The sequence below is a fragment of the Anoplophora glabripennis genome, unplaced genomic scaffold (genome assembly GCF_000390285.2).
Source record: "Anoplophora glabripennis isolate ALB-LARVAE unplaced genomic scaffold, Agla_2.0 scaffold74, whole genome shotgun sequence".
NCBI classification, from domain to species: Eukaryota; Metazoa; Arthropoda; class Insecta; order Coleoptera; family Cerambycidae; genus Anoplophora; species Anoplophora glabripennis.
In genome coordinates this window covers 402,342-416,528 of record NW_019416212.1, presented here as the reverse complement: position 1 = coordinate 416,528, position 14,187 = coordinate 402,342, and the positions used below count along the sequence as shown (strand labels likewise).

General features: G+C 32.3%; 1 protein-coding gene across 7 annotated transcripts in view; it reads right to left on the bottom strand.

The window, feature by feature from the left end:
* The window catches only part of LOC108906144 (mucin-2-like), a 67,659-nt gene that overhangs the window by 30,141 nt on the left and 23,331 nt on the right, over positions 1–14,187 (bottom strand). For 6 of the 7 annotated variants that reach the window (XM_018709329.1, XM_018709328.1, XM_018709332.1 and 3 more), the window contains exons 3-4: positions 923–1,829; positions 8–861 (exon numbers count right to left, since the gene is read on the bottom strand). In XM_018709329.1, coding sequence (XP_018564845.1) covers positions 8–861; positions 923–1,829 — 1,761 coding nt within the window. The remainder of the gene's footprint in view (positions 1–7; positions 862–922; positions 1,830–14,187) is intronic. The other variant, XM_018709331.1, reaches the window with a different exon arrangement.

Here is a 14,187-nt window from a genome sequence, read left to right as displayed (position 1 = left end):
TCATTACTTTTTTGTTCTTCTTAGCCTGAATGAGAGCCTTAAAAGGTTCAGGATAGTTATCGGAATCATCAACCTCTTCTGAATTTTCACCCGACTTCTTCACCTCCCCCAAATTTACCTCTGACTTCTTTTTACCCCTTGAACTCGTCACCACCTGGCTGACAGTAACTTTCGGTTTGTCCGTCTTGATTTTTGCGCTTATGGAGTTTTTGAGTGCAACGTTTTTCCTTCTGGTAACCGTCCTCTTGGAAGTTACCTCACTAACTTCAGCAATTACAGACTCCTTCACTATAGGAGCTCGAGTTACGACTTTGCGCTTTACTGACGTTTCTGTTCTGGTTTCTATATTGACAGTTTGGGTTCTGCTTACTGAAAACCTGGGAATTTCCTTGGCTTTAGGTGTAAATTTCAAGTCGTTTTCAGTTGCGCTAGTCTGTATGGTTTCATGGGAGTGATTGATGCTTCTTGTTCTAGATCTAGATCTTGGTTTACTCACTGGACGTACCGTTTTGGGCTCGGTTTCGAAGAGAGGAAGTACCTCCAGCTTCTGCTCATCTATGATGGGAGGGAAGTCTCGAGCACGGAATCTTCCCTTGGTAGATGTTGTTGGAGGAGTGAATTCGTTGATAGTAGGTATAACGTCTTTAGGTCTAGACCTGAACCTAGCGGATGGAGTCGTAGGTGATACGGAGTTTCTGGATTGGAACCTAGAACCAGTTCTTTTCTTAGGATCCTCCTCATTTCTCGCTGTTGTTGTGGTTGCAGGAGTAGCTGTTCTTTTCCTGCTGGAATCCTTGCTCCTGCTATTGGGTATGTCTATGGAGATTTTTTCAGGAACTGATGATGGTCCACTTCTTTTTCCTAGAGAAAAACAATTGTAGGAACAGTTAAAATTATTGTAGCAATATATTAGGAATCTCACCTGGTCTCAAACGAGATATAGTTTGAGTTTCTTCAGCAACAAACACTGAGGGACCCTTTTTAGAAGCTTCAGCATGTTGTGTGGACGTTTCAGGCCGTCTTCTAGAACTACGATGAGTAGCTCTTGAACCGGTCACTTGACTTGCTTGACCTGCTTGTGTTGGCGCTTCTTCAGGTCTTCTTGTAGGTCTTACCCTTGACCTGCTTCTAGGTGCTTGAGATGCAGTCTCTTCAGAAACATCAGAAACACTTGTTCTAGATCTAACGTTGTTTCGTCTAGCACCATTCTGCCCTCTTCTCCCTTCCGTTGGTTTTGGCGTAGTAATCGGTTGGCTTTTCGTAAACTCCCTTGTGATTTCATTGCTTTTGGAAGTTTCGCTGGATAAATCTAAAAGATTACTTTTAAATGTTGTATCTGTTATTTCTGCGGACCCGCTTATATCATTGGTGGTTTCAGGTTGAGCTGACGAAATTTCAGGTTCTGCACTATTAGGAGTTGAACTCTCCACTGTTCTGAAGAGCTCTTCTAATATTGGTGATGGTGATGGTTCTTCGCTTATGGCCTGGATTGGATCTATCAGCTTCGTCTTTGGAGCGTGTATAGATTCAAAGTGACTCTCAGTTAAGACTCTAGGTTTGCTTTGCCTCCTGAAGGGATCTATCGGTGATTCGTTCACTACTTCGTCCACCTCATAGGAGGTTTTGACTGGCTTCTCGGTCGGTCTCGTCGACCTCCGCTCGGTGGTTTCGCTCACCCGCTTTCTAGATATGAGGCGTCTTGTTGTGGACTCCGAGGGAGACTTCGTTGGTTCGCTGATCTGTGTATATTCTGGGGTGGCTGTGAACCTCGACCTACCCCTCCCTCGCGATGGAGGGTGCGGTTTGTCTACTTCTGCGGTGTCAGTTTTCTGAAAAAAAGAAAAATGTTGGTGTTATATTGTATTTACTTTGTTGACAGTGATATAAAGTTATGATAGATCAGTTGATAAAGAATCATAATTCAATAAGAATTTCGACAAAAAATTTGGTGATAGCGTAGAAGATGGTAAAGGCTGTAAGTGTAAAAAATAGAATGGAATTTACTTTAAGTATTAATTATTGTATCTTAATGCAATAAATATTTACGTCATAAATGAAAATAGGCATTAGACCCTGTTCAATCCTACAATAAGGTGAACATGTAATGAACGAAATAAATGCCTTACAATGAACAACTCATTATTAAATACCTACATATTGGTTCGTTCGTTGTACAAGTTTTACTTTCACCTTATCTTAAATGTTACAGAGGCCCTGTCAAACACTGATCTGAAACCGCCTTCAAACTACCAACTGGTTGGTTGAGCTTACGGACCCCACTGCTTATTGATCTGAATTTTTTGTCACAAATAAGCGAATGGTATATCCTTGTACGACTGCCAGAAGTCAATAAATAGCCTGGCTATTTCAACAATAGATCTACGTTAGCTCTGAATGGAACAAAACTGATTTACGGCTACGTTCGTCGAAGGTTTGATTGTTTTAAATTATCGAAAGAGAACGGATCTGCGTGCTGCTAATTACTTTCTAAATATCGTTACTTAATTAGATGCATGAAAACAAAGTATATTAAACAACAAGTAGTAATGACTAATAATAACAAGGGATGATGTATCAATATCCGGTAATAGTGCTATTCACTTAACCATGTCTCTAAGATGCAGTAGTCATTTGTTTACTTCTCATATACGCCGTATTGGAATTTTTAAATAATAATGTAGTATTTTGTAATGTTATGTGTCTTTATTTTACATTATCTTAAAATTCTTGTCTATAAAGCTGACATATTAAAGGCAAATGGTACCTATCCAAATAGACATTTACCATACTCTAGTATTTTAGATCCTGTCAGTGTTGTTCCTTGTCCTGAAGGACACGAACACTAAATTCTTGTGTAATTGAAAGAGCACGTACTAGATATTGTTAAAAAAGCAAGTTAAATTGCCAACCAAATTAGTGTTTCTAAAAAGTAATGCATGTAAAATTTTAACGGCATACACAGACAGAAATTTTTATATGCGGTTTTTAGAAGCAAATAGCAATAATTTTAATGATAAATCAAACTTAAAAATTTTAGGGACCTTTTTAAATATCTTAAATATGTAGACTTAAGACCTTGTTTCGCAAGACTTTTGTGTTTATTTTGCAGTATTTTGTTACATATTGCATGTACGGCACTTATACCGCGATCACCCTGTAGGACAGCTTATGGGTGATTGCAAATAATTTAAATAAAAAATATATTAAAATGGACAGTGCGTATCCTTGTTACTGATTATTTATGTATTAAATTTACGACCATTTATCAATGTTACGTTAGTCGAGTTGTGTTAAGAAATAAAAAAATCTATTGCAACGTTTTTAATGGTTCACTTAATCGTATGTGGCTACTCAAATTAAATTAGCCCATCATCTATTCAAGGTTATATGTAATTTGAAAAGGATTTTTCACCTTGCCAGTCGATATCAACTTGATTTTTGAAAGTATACTTATTAACACGTCAGTTATTTTCAGTTATTAATTTATAGTTTACAAATAACATAACCTTAATATGTTCGTTGTTTGGTATTTTAAGTTCGTCGGTTGTACAAAATCAACTTGAACAAAAAATGTTTACAGATAATTTTAATTAGCAGGCGTATTGGAATATATTCAGTTTAAAAATTGTGAAGGTAGTTTATTATTCGCATATTATATATATATAATAATTAAAGTCATAACCAAAGTACCAATTGATATTTCCCATATAATATAAAGAAGCTAACAACAAAAGTCTTTTGAATTGGTTTTGGACACACAAGACAGAGGAATGTACTAGTATATGTGATGTTATTAAAAAATAAACAGCTGGCAGTAAACAAAAAAAAACTTGCGAATAATAAAATTTATAAGGTCAACGATGTAGAATTTCCATCCGTTTAATAAGATTTTTTCATCTGAAATAGATATAGGTATATTGCATATATAAATATAAATTAAANTATATATAATAATTAAAGTCATAACCAAAGTACCAAATGTATTTCCCATATAATATAAAGAAGCTAACAAAAAAAGTCTTTTTTATTAGTTTTGGACACACAAGACAGAGGATTGTACTAGTATATGTGATGTTATTAAAAAATAAACAGCTGGCAGTAAACAAAAAAAAACTTGCGAATAATAAAATTTATAAGGTCAACGGTGTAGGATTTCCATCTGTTTAATAAGATTTTTTCATCTGAAATAGATATAGGTATATTGCATATATAAATATAAATTAAACATTATTTATGTGTAAAATTAGAATAGGATATATTTTTTCTGTTCTTTATTCAAATTGAGAGCTCTGAGTGCTGTGTAAATTATTATTTTTTCAGATATGATAAAAAATGTATACATATTCAAATTTTATTATTTTGTTTTTTCCGTGTAGACAATTAAAACTGCTTTATAGAATCAAAAGCATCTATTTCAATAAAATGTTTCTAAGGAAGGTAAAATACAACAATAGCGCCACTTTTTTATGTTTACGAGAATTCCTATTTCTATTGTATAATAATATTTTATACACAAGCGAATTGGATGTGACAACAATTACTAGGTGTTTTTTTTAAGATATTAAAGTAACCGCTTATGTAATTCAACTGCAAAAAAATAAATGAATTTCAGTATCCAATAGAACAATCTTATAGTTTATACAAAAAGATATTTTACATTTAGCCTTGAATATCATGATTAATTTTAGATTAATATTATTCCATAAATATGTTTTACTTGGCTTAGACAGGGTGTCCCATGTAGAAAACCTTATTACTGTCATTTAAATTTTATTTTAATTTTAATTTTAAAGGGTTATGGTTGATGCCAAAATATTGCGTTTCACAAAAAATTACTCTAGTAGAAGTTTTTAACAGTGTATATATTTACATTTTAAGGTTTATAACGTCGGTTTTTTAATTATTAATCATATATTCGTACTATCACACAAAAATGAATCATTACTTCTGTTTGTGCTAGAAACAAGAAATTGTTGAGGTCAACATTACACTTTCAGAATTCAAGATGGCAGGTGATGTGATCTCTAAAACTATGAGGTTACAAAACTTTTTGTGTTTAGAAATTTGTTGTTTGTAGTAGAAAAATGCGATAAATAGTTCTCTAGTAAGTTTATAGTGATTGTAATTTGAAAGCTTCATAATTTTTTTCAGAGATTTCGACAAAATTATTAACACCATACAATATAACAATAATACCCATTTTTTAATTTATTTGTTTGTTCTTATAAACTTTTAGTCGTACAATGCCTAAGATACATCTTGTACCTTAATTTTGGGACATCCTGTATAAAGCCGGTACACCGTTAACCAGTAATTTATTAAATCACGAATTATTTAAGAGCAGTAGAAAGGACGTTAACATTGTCGGTGTTCCACATACTTGGAGTAATTGTACGACCTTGCAAATCCGTTGTTTTCCTACTCGTTCTTTCCTAGCAATCAGATCCTTGTCGAAAGATGTGAAGGATGATCGCTATATGATTATAAATATAGCAAATTAATGCACATTTATGTTAATCTCTTATCTCTGCAACATTTAATTGCTGACGCTAAAACAAAAGCAAGTTACGTTAAAATTACGGCATCTTGGTTCGCCTTGGACATTATTCCAGTTAAATGTCAACCAGTTTCGATTTTTGTTGGGCATTTTTGTCTGGTGCGGTTATTAAAAAAAAAACAGGTTTAATGTTGAGGCGATAAATATGCCACTTTGTGAAATTAATGGTATCGAGCCGAAAGTCGACCTATTTTTTATGTTAATGAAATCGACGAAAAAATAAATGAATAAATTAGAGTATGGTATCGTAATTTTTCTATTGCTTCATCTTGTTACAAATTCTTGGACGATAGTGTCGCATTGAGCAAATATCGAAAGTATACCCAAATATTGCTAAGTAGTTCTACAAATTTTGTAAGATAAGAGAATATATTATGGAATTAAACAATAAAAAGATCCTCAAAGTTTTCAAAGAAATGTACAGATATATAATATAATCAATTAAGTGTGATGGGCAATAATAATTATTGGACGATAAATGATATTTTTTTTGTAAGAGAGAATTTAAATATTCTTTAGTAAATTTAACAGTGGAAAACATAGCAGCACATTGGTTCCATGGCAATCTTGACTATGTGCGAGAACAGTAAATAAACTAAAATATTGTGCAAACTGCCAAAGCAAATATATGTCATGTAATATATCATCAGAAGATAGAGATAAATGCATAAAAAATCAAATGGGGTGTCCCACTAGAAAAAACAAAATATGTTTATATATTTCTTTGTAATCGCACGAAAATTTCCTAAAACTTTGGTCTTTACCATTTTTTTGAAAGGTAAAAATGTGAATCTGATTTATGTGAATGACTATACATATAGAAAAAAAGTCACAACGTTAAAAAATTTTTAATTCACACCGCTCATTTTAATTATTTAATCAAAGAACCAATAATCATAGAAAATTATTATTTGTTTACACATGTTTTTATTCAAAATGGATAATCTTTGCGAGAAAGTCGTGCACAATAATCGAAGATTTCCAAATAAATGAGATTACTTTTGATTGTTCTATTGGAAGATATAATGAATGTCAAACTATCTTAGCTGCCTACAATTTTAATTTGACTGAATATTAAAAAAAACAAGTAGGTAATTATTTAACTTTCATCTGCCTTCATAACAGCTGTGTTAAAAGGAAAGTATTGAGACATTTAGCTTTTAAATCGGTAACAAAATATCACAAATTTAATGCTTTTTAAGTTTCTGAATATTCATGCATTGACAGTTTTATAAATAAACATGCTAAATATTCACTTTTGTGGTAATCTGGAAGTTTTAGATGCTAAAGAGGAAATTGCGGAAGAGGTAGTAAATTTCTCCAAAAAAAGGAAGCATTTAGTTAACCCGTATGCACTTTTTATCGAGAAATTTCAAAGGTAACACACATAATTTCTATATAAGGAAGGATTACAGTTATTTCTAAATTGTTCGTCACACCATTAACAATTTGTTGCGCTATAGTAAGTAGATACTTAACGTAAATGGATTTTATACTTTTCCCATTGTTTAGTGAAATTGATGTCTCTTAAGCAGTCGTTAGATCATAACAAATCCTTGTGTACACTACCATTAGTTTGTAGTAGTACTTAAGTGGCAAGTATGTCTAATTATAGTTATAATTCGACCATTTTAATTTTTACTCGAGTGTCAAAGTAATGATAGGTATCGACTTAAGTAGGTATTCATTTTTTATATGTCTATTTATTTTCATATAGATATGTTGTACTCTTAAATACCACAAATATAAGAAAATTACTTTTAAAGGAATATTAAGTATCGATCTGCTCTTATATAAACACAAATGGTAACAAATGGTTAATAATTTTAAAATAAATCACTTGAAATAAATAAAAAAATTGAAAAAAATTCTAGTGTAGATCTTAATCTCAAGGTTACCGCATTTGTAATGTATCCTTTTAATCATATAATGACTTTTTTGTAATTTATATTTAGAATTACACTGACTTTTATAAAAAGTTGTACCCAGAAAAAGTGGTTCAACAGTTATCGATGTTTGTAAGAAGCCAAGTATGTTGTTGGATCATTTACTGGGTGTGTTTTATGTGTTTCCGAATAAATCTTGAGTTCATATGATCTAATATTAGGTGTTTTGTAACAGTAACCTAAATAACAAGCTTTTGATGTAACATTTAACGTGAATGTTATATAAAAAATTAACTACCATTGATAAATGACTTGAGACGAGTCATTTTGACACGGTGACACGATATTATGTATTATTTATTTGCACTAGAAACTAAAATGGTCCATTAACCCAACAAAAATGAATTAATAGACATGGGAGTAACATATTGAGTCTCTGATGAAAATTGTTGTTGAGTTATAGTCCATTTACGATGAGTTTGCAATGACGTCACAGTGCGAAATGGTACAGTATTGCCAAGTTGTAGTTTTTTTCAGAATATCTAAGAAAATTAATTCCAACTTTTATACGATTTCAATTAAATTAATTAGGGCCAACGGGATCAACGTCATCTAAGAAAGCATGCCTTAAAAAGAGGCACATTGTCACTTAAATTGTTATAATAGGGTAATAAAATTATTAAATGTTATAAATAATAATGATAAATGCCTAATTTGTTAGATCTGAGAGCAACGATCGCAATGAGATCCCCCTAGATGGCCTACAAACGTCATTTGTTGGGAAGCATCAGGACTTACATGGACTTATTTGATAGCTTAGCTTATAAAACCAATGTGGTCAACGTCTCAAAGTGTGGCAAACTTAAAACAATAAAATGTTCTAGTTCAATAAGAGCTAACGCTATACAGAACAGGGATTTAGCGATATGCTATCGGCTCCACATGATTAGTAAATGTGACGTCATTGCAAACTTATCGTAAACAGTTGTAAACAGATCCAAACATAGCCAGTCGATCCATCGATGGAGTTACAAAAATGTTACTTCATTTTATGTGGTAAGTCAATTATCAGTCAAGGTATTAAAAAACATTTCTATTTGCAAAAAAATATTTCCACCAATCGAGTTTTCATACATCGATTTATTTGCCATTTTAAATCATTTCTTCAAACTTATAAACATCCTGTATTGCAAAGGATAATTGACCAGATTCTTAATATATCTTTGCTCTTTAATACAATTAATTATTATTTTTTTAATAATGTGAATTTGTCTCTTGTTTTTATTTGTCTTTGCACATTAATTATACATATTGTCATTTTTATTGGTACATTTCAATTGAATATCAAGGATTCAGATGTGTACAAATCCGGTTTAGGTAAAACCTAGGCATTTTTTTATGTAACAAGTTAGATCGCTGAGCCAGATACGGTGTAACATGTCCATACAACACTACTTTTTATTGCCAAAGAACTAGAAATTATGCACCGAATTGCCAAATCAAGCACGCATCAAACATAAAAAATATCTTCATTTAAACGGAGTTGAATAATCTGTTTTGACGGATAGCCTAGGTTGGGCACCCGCCTTGAATTAAATTTCGATTTACTAGATTTTTTTTAGGTTTTTAGTATGCTTGGCCTATAAAATTATTTCACAGGTGACAGTGATATATTTCGGTAATAAAAGTGAATTAGGTTATGTTAATGTCTTCCTCGACACTCTAGATATTTAAAGGTTATGAAATTTTTTAACTTTTTCAAGCAATAATACAGGGTGTTTGTGAAATATGTGCGTCCTTGAAAAGGGCGATACAAGGCACGAAATTGAACAACTTTCATTAAGTAACTGTTGGTCTCAATACTTCTGTTTTTGAGAAAATTAATTAACAAAATTAACCATAAATGCAAGCTGACCCTGTGCATCTTGTGCACGTGCACGACCAGAATGCTTCGGACTAGCTACATGCGACAAGGAATACTTGTTACAGAAAGCTTGTGTTTGAAATTTGATTATTATCACTAAAAACTGGACACCATTAATGGCATCTGGATGGATGACAATTCTACCAATTGTCAGAAAGATCTAGTTATTTTCAATACTTGCCATTTAATCCCGACAAAATCATTCACATATGCTCATCCTGTACGTGAATGCAACATATGCCAAGCTATTAATCCTCTGATTAATATTCAGTTCATTAAAATTAATGACATCGTAAATCTTACCTCATACTAAGGACGATACCTGAATATCTAACAGATTACCATCAACTAAAACATAAGTCACGTTTTTCTAAACGAAAGTCTGCTTCTTACGAATATATGGTTATGTTTTAATGTTTCTACTTTTCCGGCAAATCTGGGTCATATATTCGACGGCTGGATACGATGGAACATTAATATCGAAGGGAATATCTACTTTCACCGAGATTGTTTTACACGAGTTTTACGTCTAGGCTTGGCGTTTTGTAATTAGCGGTATCTTTTGATGTAATTCCTGGATTGCTTTAAATTGTTTTGGAGGTAATTGGTTTAATTGTAATTTTGCGAAACCACCGATGTACTCAATGTGTTGGTTAGCTAATAGGGGTTATCACAATTACAAGTGGGGTCAAATAATCAATTGCTGTTTAAATGTAGGTGATTCACACAAAGGCGACTTTTGAATGAAAACAGTATATGGATTTGCTACGTAAATAATAAGGATTACACACATAATGTTTAATAGTCATTCTACCCGTTTAAATTACACTAAATATTTATTTCATTAAAATGGAACCTTCTGCGTGTGTACTACATCTTATTTCTTCACAGCACCTGTTTTTATGTTACTTTTATCGCGACAGAACTAAAATTAATCGCTGTCGGTTTCATTACAAGCCTACCAAGACGATCTAAATGACCCAGTGGGTGTAGTAACACAAAATCCAGTCTTATAAGGTAAGAGTGACATTTATTTCTTTAAAGTCTTCATTAATTTCATCACCCTTGCTCTTAATTTCGCTCTCTGGATATTCACGGTGGATTTTGTAACTTGATGAATATTCGGCGATATTAAATAAGGTGAATTAATGAAAGTGTGACTAATTCCTGACCAACATTGGTACAAATGCTGGCAAGGACGTGAAATATCCGATTATGTACGGGAAATGGGCCAGTAATTTATATAATATCGGCAGAATATTTCACCTGTATGAAGCTTTTATTTTATCAACTTCATTCTTTGAGAATTCTTTAAAAAAAATGACCTAAATATATGTGCTACAATTGCAATATTTTTATGAATAGAGAAAAACAGCTCTATTTGTCACAAAATAATGAACATTAACAATAAGTATTTTTTTCGCTCCTCGTATTCGCGTTAAACGAGCAAAAATTTAATCCGATGTTGAGATATTTAATTTTGTATTAAATATCTTGTGAATGCAGCAAATCGTTTGGAAAAAAACACATTTTTAATCTGTGTTACTTTCGATTTAATTTATACTGAACAGCGGAAGTTATTCAACCGTTCAATATATCATATCTTTGGGGTAATAATTACATATAGAGCGGAATATTATGTACACAACGAGAGCTTTGTACAAATGCTTGCAAAATTCTGTGGAAATAATTTATTTATTCAAATTAAGGTGTGGTCGTTCTGTATCGCTGGCAGTTTATTCCAATGCAGTTTTTTAGAAAGGTATTTTAAGATTGTTTAACAGTTTTTTAATGAACATAAATCAAAGAAACGTGTAGATATATTTGAAAGAGGTGTCGCCTACAGGATGAAGATTATATAAAAGTTTCATATGAAATCAGTCCTTTCTGATTTTAGTTGCCAACCGATTAATATTTCACGCGTTTTGGCCTTGGACAATTAAAGTTCTTTTTTCGGTCTACGGTTTTCGTCACAATTTAATAAGTAATCCAAGAGAAGTATTAATCTCGCTAATTGTACTTTTATATTGATTTACACAAAGTGTAGCACAAAAACTAGACTCATATAGAACAATTTGGTTTTGTAACAAAATTCGTCATTAGAGAAAGTTGGATCTCTTTTAGATATAAACTAAATCCTACTTAATGGTAGTCCATGAGTTTTATGAGATTTTTATTTGAAAGAATAAGCGGCGTTGGTAGAACCTTTCAAGAATAGAAACCACAGCTTTTGCAGAATTTTAGATTTGATCTTGAAGAATTTTAAAGGAAACTGTAAAAACATTTAGGTGATATGGGAACTCTTGAGGCTTAGGTATTCTTCTTCCATTCGAGTATAGTTGATTTTTCTATGATTTGCTATTTTCAGATTTAGCGGTTGATAAACATTAAGTAAGTCTTTACAATGAAGTTAATTCTGTGTTAAAATATAGTCATACATGTGCTCAACTTTATTCTGTGTTAAAATATATAGTCATACATGTAGTCAAACTGTGAACAGTTAAGTATAAGGGATATATGTAATAAATTGTCACAAATCACCTTGCATGAATACTCGTAGAAGCTTATTTATATATCCTCCATTCCCTCTCAAGGAAAACACCCTCCTACACTTCACCCGATTAATATCTTCAGTACACCTGTCACGGTTTAGAACTGCTTACACAAAACATGCTGTTATTGTTTTTTCTCGAGTATAAATTCCTGATTACTACAACTTACTACAACTTTGTTAATCACAATTACATTAAATTAACGCTTCGAAATGGAAAGGAATTGGCACATTCTGTCCTGAACTGCTCTTGTCATCCGGAATGACAAGCCGTTGACAAAACAAAAATCAAGATCTCTAAAAATAACCTGTTTGGTCGGTGACATTTGGTTTTCCACACTGCCCTAAATATGTTTATGTTAATAAATACATGTACGTTATATTCAACGGCTTTTTAAAAGCAGTTCGAAAACAAAGAACGATCTTAATAACAACCAATTATCTGTTACGAGCTGTGGAGGTCATTCCGTGTCCTTTTCAAATGGAGATCGTTCCGATACATTTTAATATGTAGTTGTGTTGCAGCGTTGGGTTGATCTCAATCTCGGTAATTGAAAAATAAAGGTATTGGAGTGATTTAAGTGTCGATTTTTGCCGAACGATCAGAGGTGTTGCCACACCCAGTAGCAGCATGAATGAATTTGAAGAGAGTGTCATTATATCAATTGGTGCATTATTTAACAACTATCATTAAACTAAATGTACATGGTAGCTCATTTACGACGAATTCTCTTTTATTGGTAAAACGTTAAAAACATTTAAATATAAAGATAAAATAGCCGGGATACTGTGTAAAAAATTTAACGAAAAAGAAAGGACAATTATTGAGGTAAACGTTTTGGTCATATTCATTTGTGTAACTTCCGGTTTGAATGGAAATCGCCTTCATCTTTAGCATTTTTTTTATTAAACCTTCTAAATATTAATTACTTCAGGCAGTAAAGTATATTCATAGATTTAAGAGAATTACTGCCTAGGTCAAGTTGCCACTGGCAATCTGAACAGTGCAAGTTTTGAACTGAACACAGCAAATTAGGAAAAAGTAGGATTTTATGAGAAAAAAAAATCTTATTAATTAAAAAGTTGGCAAAGCTTTTACATGTTTTTAAAGGGTAGATTTTGCCATTAAATTGCTTTTGCATACTTACGGCTAAATTTCCGTTAACTCTCCAAATTTTTGCCTTTGATTCAGGAATGGTATTCATTTGAGCAGAATAAACTTTTACGAATTCCCACAGGAACAAGAGAGATGAGTCGTCCATTAAATTTCTGCCACAAGTGGATAATTTCACGTGCCATAAGGCAGGTGGCACTATCCTGCTGCAACCGCATGTCATCCAAATCTATGCCATCCAAATGAGATCACAAAAAGTTCAATACCATCTCTCTATATCGTTTTTCACTGACAGTTACTACTTTAGGGGAATTTCCGCCACACTATCACTCACCGTAGCAATATTTTCTGCTGAATGGTGTGTACGAGGCCGGTTTGTTTTTTTATTGATTGCAACCGAACCTGTTTGTTCAAATTTGGCAATTAATCTTTTGTTGTTTCATTTGGAGCGTTCGTTCTACCGAAAATTCAACGTAATTTGCGCACAATCTCAGCTACACACTCTCCGTATTTGTAATGAATTTTCACAATCTTTGCTCACTCTATTTTACTTGCAGCTTGGTTCCCAAAAAGATATTATTGTACGCTTCTCGCCTGATCTTTCGACAACTGAATTTTTTGATTGGTGGTAACTGATTTAAGATCGAAGCATGTAGTCATTCTCTTAAATCTATTGATGTATTTTACTTTAATTATGAAAATGCTCATGACATAGTGCTGATAGGAAATGAATTTCTTTTTAATATTAAAATATTTTAGCTTCCTTATCTCGCGAGTTTCTACAATGATTTCTCCTTTCCTACAGAATTTTTTTAAAACCTCTATTAGAAATTCCTTGAATAGAATATTAATATTTAAATACATTATCGATGACTCAGTATTCTGATGTAACTAACTGTAGCTGTAACTATAACCGTTTATGAACCTCTAATAAATCAATGAGAATTAAAGAAGAGGAAGATAAACATAGTAACGTTACAAAATACTTTCGTTTACTACGAGTGCAGCAATTAGAAGTTAAGTTTTGTTTTCTTTGGTTATGAATTATAAGCAAAACTGAAATACTACTTCTTTAGGAAATAACGACTATTTTTTGCTTATTGAATTTCATTCGAAAAATTCCAACTTATCTTAATTGCTCCAACTGGCCTGCCT